The following is a 15,083-nucleotide window of genomic DNA, read 5'->3' as shown; positions in this document are numbered from 1 at the left end:
ACATGTACTTTACGTGAAATGCAAATCCATCATTTAGTGCTATATTTTAGAAAAAAATGAGTTTGTGTCAATTTTTGACATTGAGATGCATTTTGACCTAAAAAATAAACTAAAAAACACAAGTACAGCGACCAGCCTCTCGTGTTCTAGTTGTTCATTGTCGCCGCTTTATAAATGTTGCTATGAACCAGGGCTTAATAAGGGTAAGGCGAAAATTCCCAAAATTATGCAATGTATGCCAGTGTAATTTAATTTTAGTCAAGGCCTGTTGCTAGCGGGTTGAGCTCCTAAACATGCAACACCATTCTTCAATTTTCACCAGGTATTTGCCTAGATGAGTGAATTCTATGTATGTAGTTACCTTGAGATGGAGTTATGTAACATTTGGATAGAGCCACATGACTATGATTATACTTTTGATTAAGTCGACAATATGTTTTCTCCTTTCCCCCTCCAATCCATATTGCAAGCCCATTACATCTAAGATGATATAGTGCTGTTCTACAACAACGAATACCGTGTTCTTCCAAAAAAACTCACTTCTATGTACAAACCGTGAACCATTATCCGTGATTACGCATTCAGTAAATTCTTCTATTTCAAAAACTTTAAGCCAGAAAGAATTCTTTGACTTCATCAGGAGCTATATTCTTCACCATGTTAACTGCTGGACCCGTGGAGAAATGCTCCACCATCACAATATCATGCCCAGGGCGTGGGATGAAAAAACTGGGGGGTCTCTCAAAGGGGCGTGGCTAATGTAATTAAGGGCGTGGCTTAAAAACACGAAAGCTAAAAGTCTGTGCTTCGCTTAGTGTACCGCCCGACTTGTATTTTGCTGTTTCTGTCATTGCATTCAGATATATTATACACCAAGTAACATCATGCCTACAAGTCAGGACTATTGGCTTTGTCAATGGTTGTTAGTTGCATAACATAAATAGGCAGCAACTACGGCTTGTATATAATATTGAAAAAGCTTCCACTTGAAGCCCTGGTGACACCAACAATGTTGCTGCTCCCGAGATTCAAAAAGAGAAGGGAAATCCGGAGAGTAAAGGACTCTCTTTAAAGGATTTCCCTTCCCCTACACGCTCACCTGGTATGACGTCATGCTGTAACTTCTCCACTCGTGAGAAGTGAGCAGTGTGAGCAGTGCACATTGATGTGCTGCTGTCACTGCAGTACGGAAAAAAACAGGCCGCCTGTGCCAGGGCACGAAACAGAGCCCGATAGAGATCCTTTTCGAAGCCCCCTTTAAAAAACTGCTGGTACTCAGCACCGGTGAGACCCGGCCCACTTAAAGCCCTGGGCATGCCTTACAGACACGCCCTAACTCAAAGATGGCCCTCAGAGGGATAGGTTTCATAGGGGATGCCAGGGGCACTGATGAAGAAAACTCTTAAATATTGTGTGACTTGTCCCTCATCGAGCAAGAAACACAATTTCTTACATATGTTTCAATGTGAATGTTCATTCCAGGGCAACAGAAGTTGCTTTTGGCATTTCTTTGCATCTGTATCACATCTCCATAACCCTCATGTCACAAAGAAAGGGCACGCTCCATCGCAAACAACTCTGAAAGAACCCCTTGTCCCGACTATAAACTTTTTCATCTACAGGGCCGGACTGGCAGTAGCAGGCATCAGGCGTTTCCCCGATGGGCCGGTTTTCTGGCTGTGCCGGCCGGTTTTGCAGCAGTGCCCCCTGTAACAAAAGCAGGAGCAGTGCTTATTTTACTGTTGCTTGTTTATTTCCATTACTCCTCACAGCCCGTACCACCACAATTTCCTCTGAGAGATGCCACCAACCAACTCTCCTCTTCACCCCTCTCTTACTAGTTAATTGGTAATTGTGACAAACAGACCTGCTTTTGCATTACAAGATCATGGTACATATTACATTTTTTTATGTGACCTTCTGAAGTAGTATAGCCACTTGGTCAGTGTTGGTGTAGCCACGCCGCCACGCGAAGTTAAACATATATCAAATAATGGTCTGTGATATGTTCACATTTCAAAGTCATAGCCCCACATACATTTCTTCAGAATAATAAAGTGGTAAAATCCCTTCAAGAAACCCTGCTTTGTACAAAAAATCTTAAGGAAATTCTTCCTTCCAGTTACCCAGCCCTTCATCCACCATTAATAAAACTTGATCCCGAAGATTCGACTTTAAAATCATTCCAAGTTTCACTAGTTCCGTTCAATCTAGTAGAATTTTACTTTTCTTTACTACATAAATCGAAATCAGTAGACTCGAAAGGATATGGCATACTAAACTGAGTGGACACACTAGACGCCACCGCCGCCTAGTGGGGAAGTCAATACTTGCATTTTAGACAGTGCCTTATTCCATTAATTTCAATTTGTAGTTTGTTTGATGAAGCTGTTTTGGGAGTAGGGCGCCATTAGCTTGTGTTGATTACTCTATGAAATTGTCTCAAGTACTATTGAGCTCTGGGACAGACAGCTAATCACGGATGCAGAGAGTAGCACGAAAGAAGGTCAAATATTCAAAAGAGAAATGACATCTGCATTACATCAGAAAACAAAGTAGCTGCAAATATTGAACCCATTCACTCACTGAAGACATGAAATGACAACCATAAGGAAGCGGGCATATCCTAAAAAATGTGACTATCATATTTATTTTAATCAAAACCCTCTGAAACAAGTATATGACAAATTGAAGTACTTCCTGTGTGAAAAAATCCAAAGCTTTGTTGGAGATTACTCGACATAAATCCCATAGTACATTTATCAGACTTCCTAATTTAACTCATAGCTCCCTAAACACTGAAGCCTGCAGCTAAAATTGATCCATGTCTAAAGCTCAACTGTTCACTCCTGCTCTGGGCACACTATGATCACGCAAAATAGTCAACAGCACTATAAATGCTTGGTTTAATGTAGGTGCTTCAGTACCAGACTACCAGCTGCCAGGTGACTAAGGGCACCACATCCAGCGCATTGTTTAACCCTAAAAGGTGTCTAGGCACTGTTGACAGATATCAGATGTTCAGTTTTGCCCATCTCAATGATACTCAGTTTATCAACCTTGGAAGGATAAAGGCCAAGCGGACCTGCTGGGATTATAGTCTGTGCCCATAGTGTCAAATAGAATCAAACTCATATCTCTAAAGAGTATGCACAGGTGCCCTGAACAATTCGACCTGGACCACAGAGACTTTCAGCAAATCCACATATCTTTCAGATACAGCAGCATATGATGATAAACCCTGACAGTCTGTCTGCAGACGCAGCATAGGGCCATGTGGTCTTGCTCAAGAGCTCCACACTGACTTCTCAGCTTCTAACAGGTTTGTTACACAGGAATTGGGGTTCTGGAGATCTGAAGGCGGCCTTGGAAACTTGAATCCCCATAATGCAGCAAGTGACCACATGAATTGAGTCAGCCTTCCCCAGTAGTAATGGTGAGCTGGGTGAAGCAGCTGCTCCTCCTAGTGCACAGAAGCCCGCCACGGAAACCTGTGCGGCGGGGAACATCCTTTACAACGCAACTTTTACAACGCACTACCATTACGACGCAACTTTTACAACGCAAGTTATTACAACGCATTGCGCTGGGGGGCACTCTAGGATAGGGAATAGTTTAATTACTATCCAACACCTTCCCTACTATCCACGGGGACTGGAGTTGGAATAGCAAATTAAACTATTCACTATCCAGCGCCCCCCAACGCAAGTCGTTGTAACGACTTGCGTTGTAAAACCTGCGTCGTAATGGCATGCATTGTAAAAGCATGCGTTGAAACGTCATACATCCCTGTGCGGCCCGTTCTATAATACAGATAGCGCTGGCACAATATAGCACAGGGGTTGTTCCCTCTTTTATATGTGGGGGTGACCTCATGCAAATGATGCAAACACTTTGCCATGGCACCTGCAATGTATTATGGATGGATGCTGGCGCAGTGGCAAAGATGCACTGAGTGCCACAAAGAGGTGATGCACAGTCAGTGCACCTACATGCAGGGGTATCTCAGCCCCTCCTTGAAGTGCAGGTTGGGTACAACCTGCCCTCTCAAAGATGGAGGGGCTGCTTCAAACAGCTGCTCTGCCTTTCACCAATGCGCTGCCCAGAGAGCAGCGCAGTGCATGTATTAGACCACACTGTACATGTTTGCGCCACGTGTACCTCTTTAAAGACACACTGACCACAAGCAGGCTCAGTGCACCCTATGAATAATATGGCCCAGTGTGTACAATAGGTTTTTGATCTCACAGTTGCAGATTTTCCAACTTTAAAAGAATCTACGGTTATATGTGTACTCTCACAGTTTCCCCTCTAACTCATCCTATTTAATATCAGCATAAAACCTATCATGGATCTAATTCCACTGCCTGGGTAATGACACAAAGATGGGGAACAACCTTTACTACGCAACTTTTAGCACGCAGTGCTATTACAACGCAGACTTTAAAACGAAAACCATTACAACGCATTACACTGGGGGGCGCTTTAGGATAGGGAATAGTTTTAATTTACTATCCAACACCTTCCCTAGTGTCCATGGGGACTGGTGTTGGAATAGTAAATTAAACTATTCACTATCCAGCACTCCCCAGTGTAATGCGTTGTAATGGAATGCGTTTTAAAACTTGCGTTGTTACAGCATGCGTGGTAAAAGCGTGCGTTGTAATAACGTACATCCCACAAAGATACACCTTAGAGTTACAGAGCGGCCTAACGAATGCAAGTCTTAAGCAAAGGCCTGCAAGCATTGATGTATGGAGGTGACCAACTTAAAAGTTTCAGAAGTATAAATCCAGGCCCCGGGCCTTTAACACCTTCTCAAGAACATCCAGGCCACAGATCATCCACTTAACTTGCTGGCAGCCAAGAACCTATAAAACAAAAGTTTGAAACCAGGGACTGCTATGTGCTGTCAAACTCATGCTTAACTCAAAAGTGGGACAGTGGTATACACCTACTTCTGCCAAACCAAAAGCCTATGAAAACAACTCCCTCGCCCCCTGCCCGGCACCAACTTGGTTGGGGATTTGGATAATTTGTGAGTACACTATGGTAGCAATTTTTAACACTGGCTCCCAGACAATCAAATCAAAGGACTCCAGAAGGGGCAAAGCACAGCCTGAAAAAACACAAACCTGAAGTAGCTCACTCTAAAATCTGGCACCGGCTCACAGGAGAAGACAAACATGCCCATTTACAGTTTGGCAGAGTGAGCAAACTAATAGAAATTTGCAATTCATCTGTTATGTTATGTTAAGTGGGTTTGTTTTGTGCAGCCTGTCGCCCGGTTTGATTTTCAGGTGCTAGAGCAGGTGTGTGGCATCGGCTGAGGGTAATGGAAGTCGGCTCAGGAGAATTTGTCATAGAGTAGGTCTTCAGCTTGTTGCCGAATTTAAGAAGTAGTGAAGAAGAGGCATTGATGTGTTGAGGTCTTGGTCTTGGGTCAGGTCAGGTCAGGTCAGGTCTTGGGTGCAGCGTAGGAGATGTAGGCCCAATGTAGTGCAGTGCCTTCACATACCTCATTTAGAGAACGGCAACTACATTGTTTGCTCTGGTGGCGCCTGAGAGGACTACATTGGTGGAAATCCTAAACCTAGCCACCCTTTTGCCACTGGGCCACCAGGGCAGAGGATTGGCCACTGTGTGATGCATGTCAGACTCAGGAAGGAACACTCAAAATGGCCTCCGCATGCCATGATGTAGCGCCATGCTTGTAAGGGCCCAATAAAAAATAAAAAATAAACTCCTTCTTTTGGGAGTTTGTTTTTGAAAAACAAAAAACGTTTGCTCAGGGGGGCCAAAACAACTTTGTGAGAATCTGAAAAGCTCTCTGCCTTCTCAGACACCCCCGCACTGGTTTCTGCTCGGAAGGCAGTGAGTACCCACCCAAGAGGACAACCAATGTACTACAGAGCTTCTCCTGACAGCGCCAGAAGCAAATGAAAACACAGCTATAATCGTCTTATTTCTGTCGGCTCAGCCGTGTTTCTCGTTTCTGGTACATTTTATTTACTTTGCACCACATCAATCTTAAATTCTTAAGGCTCTGTGGAAAAAAAAATGGCGCAGGTTAATTCACGTCGATGCCCGTTGGTCACAGTTGTCAATAATAAACAGGTGCCCATCGCAATTAGTAACTACGTCACTCAAGGATCAGTGAGTTAATGTACTTGTGTGAGTATGTGTGTGTTTTGTACCCCGTGGTGAGGCAGATGCTTCAAAGCAGGAAGTGGGTTTGAGGCAACACTGCTGGCTTCCGGCAGAGCCCGAGGAGAAAAGATCTGTCAGAGAACAGAGCAACGGTGCAACGATTTTTACGTCAGGCTCCTGCACCAGCCTTATGGCCCATAGCAGCTTCCTCTGCTCAACCACTTCCTCTAAAATTAAAAAAAGAACGACAGAGAGAAGAGCTTACCGGAGCTTGCACCAGAGAGATCGAAAAAACTCAGGGGTGGGGTAAACTTGTGCTGAGCCGCGTCCTTTCAGCTGGGGGAAAGTCCACCGAAGACAGATGAGCCCAGTGGCCAAAACTTGAGCCTGAAGCTTCAGAAAATATCGAAATTGTAACTGCTGGGCTTCTGAATGATGGGGCGGGATAGCCAATTTCAGGAAGAGCCTCGGTCGCGCTCTGGAGTTTGAGCTGGTCGACGGTGGCGCCTTGTTTTCTTCCGTTGCTCCTCCAAGGCCTGGATTACTGGAGGTCCATGGTGGTCAACTCAGCTGGTGGATATATCAGGGGAGCAAACTCTAGTGGAAGAGCGAGCAGGGCTGTGGCCTTCATCAGGTTGCCCCCATGTCTTCCATGTCTCTTGCGATGAAAGCCAGGCAGAAGGTGAAGAAGAAGGGGCCGACCAAAGACCGGGTGTTTGGCTGCGACCTGCTGGAGCATCTCCAGGCTACAGGAATGGAAGGTAAGGCTGGTGGCCATTGGGCCTGTCTGCTCAGTGGATTGGTGAAAAGTGTTGCAGGTCGCCCGTCATGGCTCTTAAGAGGGTTACTCTTTGGATAGCAATAACTCATTAAAGTCTGATAGCAAATGTAAAGCTGGTTGTCCTGCAGTAAATGGTCAAAATGTACATCTTGTTGATGAATGTTCAAGAATAGTGGTGGTGAGTGGATTTTCTAGCGAAACACGAAATTCACAAAAAGTCCCCTACATAGGAATTTCGCTCAGGGAAGAGATTCTTCACTTTTTTCCTGAATGTTTTCCAGTGGGTTGATTTCAATGGATTTTCTGGGTTTTGCTGAATTTTACTCACACTAGAACCGCGAAACAGGTGCAAGCTATCAAAATTACACCCAAGCGACAAATGTTTATGTAATTTTTAGCTTCTGTGTTTCAGGGAAAAAGGAATTTGCCCAGGCCTACTCAGATTCCAAAACAAAAATTGGAACTTACAGTTCCTGCTTAACTTGAAAGCTGTAAACAATGTAAATCGCGGTTCCAAAGCACCGATGGATGGTAAATGCACCCAAGTACTTAAAAATTATAAAAACCAAAGACTTTCACATCAGGGCTGAAATACTCATTGGCAGAAGAATGGAGTCTTCCAGTAATTGAGAGTCGAGGGCCCTGTAGAATATTCTGTTTTGCATCCCGGGGGGAGAGGGGGGTAAAGGTTATTGAGCGGGGAGGTGCATGTATGATGTCCATATGTGTTGTATAGATCTGCCGACATATATTTATATTGTCATTTAAAATTAGATTGGTTTATGGCCTATCACACCTGCCAGGTGCCCAATCAAACACAGCATTAGCAGGTTTAGCAGGGTAATCCGAAAGTCACTAGAGGGTCTTTGGACCTATGATCTGTATTTCTTAAGTGTACCAGGGTAGACTTGGCTTGAGAGCGCTCTAACAGGGAGGCGCTGGACCAACTTCAACTTTCTCTTGAGATACCTTTGGTAGGATGAATATTTAGAACTGTCGAGCAGGGAAATGGGGTCTTCACGATGGGGCAGGTTTTTCAGGGCAGTGATCCCAGCACTCAATTACAAGAAATACAAAGCACAGTTGTGCCATAGAAGAGGTATTAAAGTCCATTTCAGTTTATTTCTGGTGACATGCCCTACATTGTTTCGTCATCCCATGGTGTCCTTGGAGGATTGGGGGAGTGTTTCAGAGGCAAGATGGGGAACGCACATAATCCACCTACGAGGAGTCCCTGGACGTGCCAGGATATGAAGCGGGAAAGGCGCTTTCTATCATTTTTACATAAAGTGCTCTTGCTCACACACATGCATTCACTGGCGTGATACGCGGGGAAGGATAGACAGTATCGACATGGGGAGCCTCAAAGAGACCACAGAGCTAGCCTAGGAGCAGTCCTAGGTACCCAATTGTGCAAGTGTGGTGGAGCGGTGACCGCTGTAGTGCTACCCGTATCTCAGGCCCTTGGTCCACCCTTGGGGCTTCTTCAAGGCATGGTATGGGGGTGAAGAACAGGGGACGTATACTGGAAGATAATGCCCTCAAAGGTTCACATGCCAATGCATTGTGGAAGGGAAGAGGGGGGAGTAGGATGCAGAGGTAGTTGGGGTGGGTATCACTAGAGAGCCAATGGATTAGGGTGTGCTGAAGTTCGCCGGCATGACATCCTAATATCAGAACCAGGGACAATATTTAATCCCAGTGGTGCCCGTTTCACTCGTACCATATACTCACAACCTATTCGTGTTCCTTAAAGAGGCAGTACAAGCCTGTGCATTTTACCATAGCATGCCCGAACATCTCAGGTGGGTCCAGGCCCACCTTATCCATGCCAGATTTTCAGGGTGACTACTTGCCAAATAAATGATCATTTTTATGTAGATATATGTTACATGGACATCCTTAAAATCTGGTATAGATCCAGCGTTCAAGGAGCTGTGCTGGGCATTTCTGTTCTGGGAGAAACCAATGAAAACTTTAGGGCTCTGCACTGTGTTAGTGCTAAAACCCCTTTCATAGCTAATTTCCAAACCTTTACATACTTAAAGCTGCATCCACTCCAACCATACATAGATAATTCCCTCCGGCAGGCTGGAGTGATGTCCCAGCAATGTCCTCATGTGACTGTCCTTTCCCAGTCCCAGCACCTTAACCTTGAAGAGCTGGTGAGGAGCTGGTCCTCAGTTTCTGACATTAGTTCAAAGTGATTACCTTGCCCTGATCTTATTGGTCTGTCTACCTGGAAGCCACCACAATAACCCTTCTAACAGGCTCCAACGATCACCTACCAAAAATGAGAAGACCGCAGCTTTGAAACAATCCTTGAAGCAACTTCAAAGCTCCAGAAAAGACACCCTGAGAGCTGTATCTTGGTCTCTCTTTCCTGTAGTTACCAGTGAACTCCATTCCACTTTTGCACTTCCAGGCTTTCCTTTTACAACCCATTAGAATCTAATAAGTTCTGGACCAGACTGGCTGTAGCGGGCACCGGGCATCTTCCCGGTGGGCTGGAAGTGTGGGGGCGGTTTTGGACCGATGGGGCCGTTTTTGTTACTGAAGGCCAGTTTTGTAGTGGTACTGCAATATCGGCCCCCTATAACACAAGCAGCAGCAGTGTCGTCCCCCCCCCGCACCCAAAGGCTGCTCGACTAAATTGTCAGGGCTGGTGTGCGCTCTCAGTCCGGCCCGAAATGAGTTAGTTCATTTGAAAGGAACCTAGGGGCATATTATCAAGAACGGTGTTAGAAATTATCGCAGAAAACTGCCGCTAAAGCAGCGATGATGGTCTTGATAATATACCCTTGAGAATTCCAATAGAAGTCCATGTTCTGGTGTGAACATGGGCTTCTATTGGAATTCTCCAGGGCATATTATCAAGCCCATTATCGCCGCTTTAGCTGCAGTTTTCTGCCGCTAAACTGGCGATAATTTTAACGCCATCCTTGATAATATGCCCCCAAGACTGTTGGAGGTAGATTGTCGATTGATTTAGGCAATATCGAGTTCTAGATATATCGACGGGACAGATTATGATTACAACAATATCGAAGGACTAAATATCGAAAGGTAATTGCACATTGAGATGTAAGGATTTACTATTCTTAACTTCACATTCACCTACATTAAAGTGATATAAATCTCACCACGGTATGTATATGTGGAGTTAGGTATCGAAAATGTATAAAGCATACTTTACAAATACCCGAGATTGTTGTAACTATATTCTGTTCTATTTATATACAGGACTCGTTCCCAGCCTGCACCATGGAGGTAAATTAGAGGCTGCAAGGGATAAAAGTTACTTAACCTGGTGGCCCTGCTTGGGGACCCCCAAACCCTACTTTTTGTTATCCCTGGATTTCTTCCATTTAGGATTTATTTCACCCTAGTTCTTATCTCTTATAGCTTTCCATATTTCTCACTGATTGCTAATCGTGAAATTGATCGTTTTTAGTAACGCTATTAATCGTCTTCACACATTTAACTGGCACTCAGGCCCGGACTGGCCGTTGTGGGCACCGGGCAATCCCCCGGTCGGCTGCAAGGGTGGGGGCCGGTTTTGGGCCCTGGGGGCCGTTTTTGTTGCAGAGCCGTTTTTGCAGCATAGCTGCAAAATCGGCCCTGTAACAAAATCGGCTGAAAAGCGGCCCTGGCAAAGCGCTCGCCCCCCTCCCGCCCGGGGGGCGGGGGGGCCGGCCGAGCACTTTGCCAGGGCCGGTTTTGGTTCCCAGTCCGGCCCTGCTGGCACTAATAACAAGTAGCTGGCGAAACTGACATGTCTAGTTCCCTGCACGTCGCGTGGCTGCCGGGATTAATCAGTAAACCGCAAATTCGAACCATTCCTGATGACAGGGGCGTCACTGACTTCCTGTCTGTCGAGCCCCTGGGTGAGCTCAGGCCCGCGGACAGACCGCTAACCAGGAACAAACCATAGCAGCGGCTAACCGTGAAAACACAGCCTGAAAATAAATGTGCCATACATGGCAACTTTTTAGAAGAGGCATAGGGGAGATTTTTTTTTTTTTTAAAGGTCTATTTAAACAGAGGCATCAACAATCGGATCTATTGGCATGTATAGATGCCTACCTAGGCCTCGGCGTTTACAGTAGTTACTGACACTGTCACTCAGGGCTTTAACTGGGCCGGGTCTCACCCGAGTTGAGCATCGGCAGTTTTTTAAAGGAGGCCTAGAAACGGGTCTCTATCGGGCTCTGTTTTGTGCCCTGGCACAGGCGGTCTGTTTTTTCCAGACTGCAGTGACAGTAGGCACATGATGTGCGCATGATCACACTGCTCTCTTCTCACCAGTGTGGAGAAGTGACGGCATGACGTCATGCCAGGTGGGCATTGTAGGGGAAGGGAAATCCTTTAACGAGAGTCCTTTTCTCTCTGGATTTCCCTTCTCTTTTTGAAACTCGGGTGCAGCAACATTGTAGTGCCGGACTACAGGCCGTCAGGCCGGACAGGGCACTCCTATAAGACTTGGAGAATCGTTTGACCATTTTGCGGCTGTTCTCTGCAGTTTTTTTCCCTGGTCCCCGACCCGTCATCTTGTCCATTCCCTCGTCTTTTTACCCTTTTCCCTCTTTTCCCCCTTGAGGATCCTCAAATGTTTCTTCCCCTCTCTGTTTCTCAATACCCTCGAATCCCTCCCACCCTCCCTTGGTTTTGTGACTACTTCCCCCCTCCTACCCCACTTAATGGAACTCTGCCTGAGGAAATCCACTATGTTTGTATATTTATTTATATAGGGATAACTCTAATCACTAGTATAGACAGTAGACCTTTGTACCATCTACCATTCCTAGGTGACTCGTAGAGTATATCCATTCATATCCCTTCCCTATGTATATAGAGATAACTCTAATCACTAGTATTTGCAGTAGACTTTTGTACCCTACTATTCCTATGTGTCTCTTAGAGTATATCCAGTCATATCCCGTCCCTATGTATATAGAGAGAACTCTAATCACTAGTATATGCAGTAGACCGCTGTGCTCTCCACCATTCCTTTGTGACTCTTAGAGTATATCCATGTGTATCCCTTCCCCATGTATATAGAGATAACTCTAATCACGAGTATATGCAGTTGACCTTGGTACTACCTACCATTCCTATGTGACTCTTAGAGTATATCCAGTCATATCCCTTCCCTATGTATATAGAGATAACTCTAATCACGAGTATATGCGGTTGACCTTTGTACTATCTACCATTCCTATGTGACTCTTAGAGTATATCCATTTGTATCTCATCCTTATGTGACTTTACATCTTGTACATTTGCAATTTGTTTCTGTTTGTATCCTTTATGTAACACATGTAATCTAAAGTCCTTATGTTTCTCAACTGGTTCTTATGTAAAGCGCTCTGACACCTTCGGGTAAAGTTCGCGCTATATAAAATCGCACAAATAAAAAAAATAGTGGTGTCACCAGGGCTTTAAGTGGAAGATTTTTCAATATTATATACAAGCCATAGTTGCTGCTTATTTATCTTATGCAACTAACAGCCATTGACAAAGCCAATAGTCCTGACTTGTTGTAGGTGTGATGTTGCTTGTTGGATCATATATCTGTATGCAATGACAGAAACCGCAAAATACAAGTCGGGCGGCACACTATGCTAAACACAATTTTTTTTAGCTTATGTGTTTTTAGGTCACGCCCTTAATTACATTTGTGACGCCCCTTTGAGAGACCTCCCAGTTTTTCCATCCCACTTAAAGCCCTGCTGACACTTTTCTGAATAATTTCAAAAAGGGGGTGGTGATGGACAGAGTATCTGAGTTAATCAGAACACTCCTACCCAGTCAACAGATCAGGGCTTGATCCATCACTGTTTTTTAGCTCACTGCACCATCCCAGTTCAGAACCTGGCTACATGCAAATTAGTCTGTCCCTGGCCCAGTGCATCATGGGAGCAGGGCAGACCAAACTACCAAGCCAATTCTTCACTGGAGAGGAAACAAGCTTCCGGGGACCGGTTTCTGGCATTACAGCCGTCTTCGGCCCGGCTTGCTTGAATCCTGATGGTGCAGTGAGCAAGGGACTCATGTCTGAGCATACCCTTCCACACTTATGGTGGCCAAAATAATTTAAACAAGCATTTACAATGCAATGGTTTTGCCTTTGTTAAAGTTAGAGCTATTGGCATTGCTCTTGACATTATTTTTATTTATGTTTTTTTAACATAAATAATGGCATTGTCATTTACAATGCCACTAGCTTTATCTCTCGCAAATGACACACACAAACACACACAGAGCCCCCCCCACACACACACCCACACAGATCCCCCCACACACACAGCCACACAGAGCCCCCCACACACACAGCCACACAGAGCCCCCCACACACACAGCCACACAGAGCCCTCCACACACACCCACACAGCACAAGCAGGCAACAGGGGCACATGGAGGCACAAGCAGGCAACAGGGGCACACGGAGGCACAAGCAGGCAACAGGGGCACACGGAGGCACAAGCAGGCAACAGGGGCACACGGAGGCACAAGCAGGCAACAAGGGCACACGGAGGCACAAGCAGGCAACAGGGGCACACGGAGGCACAAGCAGGCAACGGGGGCACACGGAGGCACAAGCAGGCAATAGGGGCACACGGAGGTTCAAGCAGGCAATAGGGGCACACGGAGGCACAAGCAGGCAACAGGCGCACACGGAGGCACAAGCAGGCAACAGGGGCACACGGAGGCACAAGCAGGCAACAGGGGCACGAAAACGGAGGCACAAGCAGGCAACAGGGGCACACGGAGGCACAAGCAGGCAACAGGGGCACACAGAGGCACAAGCAGGCAACAGGGGCACACAGAGGCACAAGCAGGCAACAGGGGCACACGGAGGCACAAGCAGGCAACAGGGGCACACGGAGGCACAAGCATGCAACAGGGGCACAAGCAGGCAACAGGGGCACGAAAACTGAGGCACAAGCAGGCGACAGGGGCACACGGAGGCACAAGCAGGCAACAGGGGCACACTGAGGCACAAGCAGGCAACAGGGGCACACGGAGGCACAAGCAGGCAACAGGGGCACACGGAGGCACAAGCAGGCAACAGGGTCATGAAAACAAGCACAAGCAGGCAAAAGGGTCACAAGCATGAATTGTAATTTAGACGGGGCTGAAGTGGAGAACGGTCAGTTCGGGAAGTAGTGCGGCTGGTGCAGTGGTACCAGGCCGAAAGGTGAGAGGGGCTGTCTGCACCCCAGTTTGGACAGTTTCCACTACCTAACAGGGATTGGTGGGAGGGGGGCGTACTTCTTGCTTGCTTTAGGGCTGTTACTTCGGGGACGCAGTGCACGCTGCTGCCTGCTGCCGCCGGGACACGACAACAGGCAGGGAGAGGACAGGCTAGGAGAGAGCAGGGAGGGGACAGGCTGGGAGAGGGCAGGGAGGGGACAGTCTGGGAGAGGGCAGGCTGGGAGAGGGCAGGTTGGGAGAGGGCAGGTTGGGAGAGGGCAGGCTGGAAGTGGACAGGCTGGAAGTTTAAAGGCTGGGAAAGGACAGGCTGGGAAAGGACAGGCTGGAAGTGGACAGGCTGGGAGAGGACAGGCTGGGAGAGGACAGGCTGGGAAAGGGCAGGGACCATAAAATACATAGATATAAAATCATTTAAGATCCCCCGTCTTGTAACCATGTAACAGACAGACATAGAAAGTAAAAAAATATAAAACATTTATTAATCTTCATAGCGCCTCGAGAGGCTTCGCACCTCCTCCCCTACAAAAAGGGAACGAAAGATACTTATGTAAGGAGAGGATGTATGCAATGCAGCGCCTTGAAGCGAGACCGGGGACTCTGAGATGTCCCCAAGCGCTGCCTGCCGAGAATGGATCAGAAAAGGTGTAACCGCAATGCAGCGCCTGGAAGCGAAGACTTGAGGCTCGGAGCTCCCGCCACACCCACCCTCTGCATAGAAAGTGCCAAAGTTGGTATACACTTAATGCAGCGCCTTGAAGACAGACTCTGGCCTGTCAACGCGGTGGGGGCGGGGGGAGAGGGCTGGGGTTAAGGCTTCGGCGGAGGACGGCCAGGGAGCCGGGTTCAACGGGGTCACCTTGACTCTGACCTTGGACATGTCTGTAGACCCTGGTGCAGCGCCTTGAAGCGGACCATGGGCTTCAGAGTCGCCCAC

General features: G+C 46.8%; 1 protein-coding gene across 2 annotated transcripts in view; it reads left to right on the top strand.

The window, feature by feature from the left end:
* The first annotated feature begins 6,370 nt into the window (after positions 1 to 6,370).
* ARHGAP30 (Rho GTPase activating protein 30) overlaps positions 6,371 to 15,083 on the top strand; it is a 208,628-nt gene continuing 199,915 nt past the window's right edge. For both annotated transcript variants that reach the window (XM_078671607.1, XM_078671606.1), the window contains exon 1: positions 6,371 to 6,911. In XM_078671607.1, coding sequence (XP_078527733.1) covers positions 6,794 to 6,911 — 118 coding nt within the window. In that variant the 5' untranslated portion in view covers positions 6,371 to 6,793. The remainder of the gene's footprint in view (positions 6,912 to 15,083) is intronic.

Source organism: Lissotriton helveticus, chromosome 12 (assembly GCF_964261635.1).
Source record: "Lissotriton helveticus chromosome 12, aLisHel1.1, whole genome shotgun sequence".
Lineage (NCBI taxonomy): Eukaryota > Metazoa > Chordata > Amphibia > Caudata > Salamandridae > Lissotriton > Lissotriton helveticus.
This window is presented reverse-complemented; position numbering and strand designations above follow the sequence as displayed.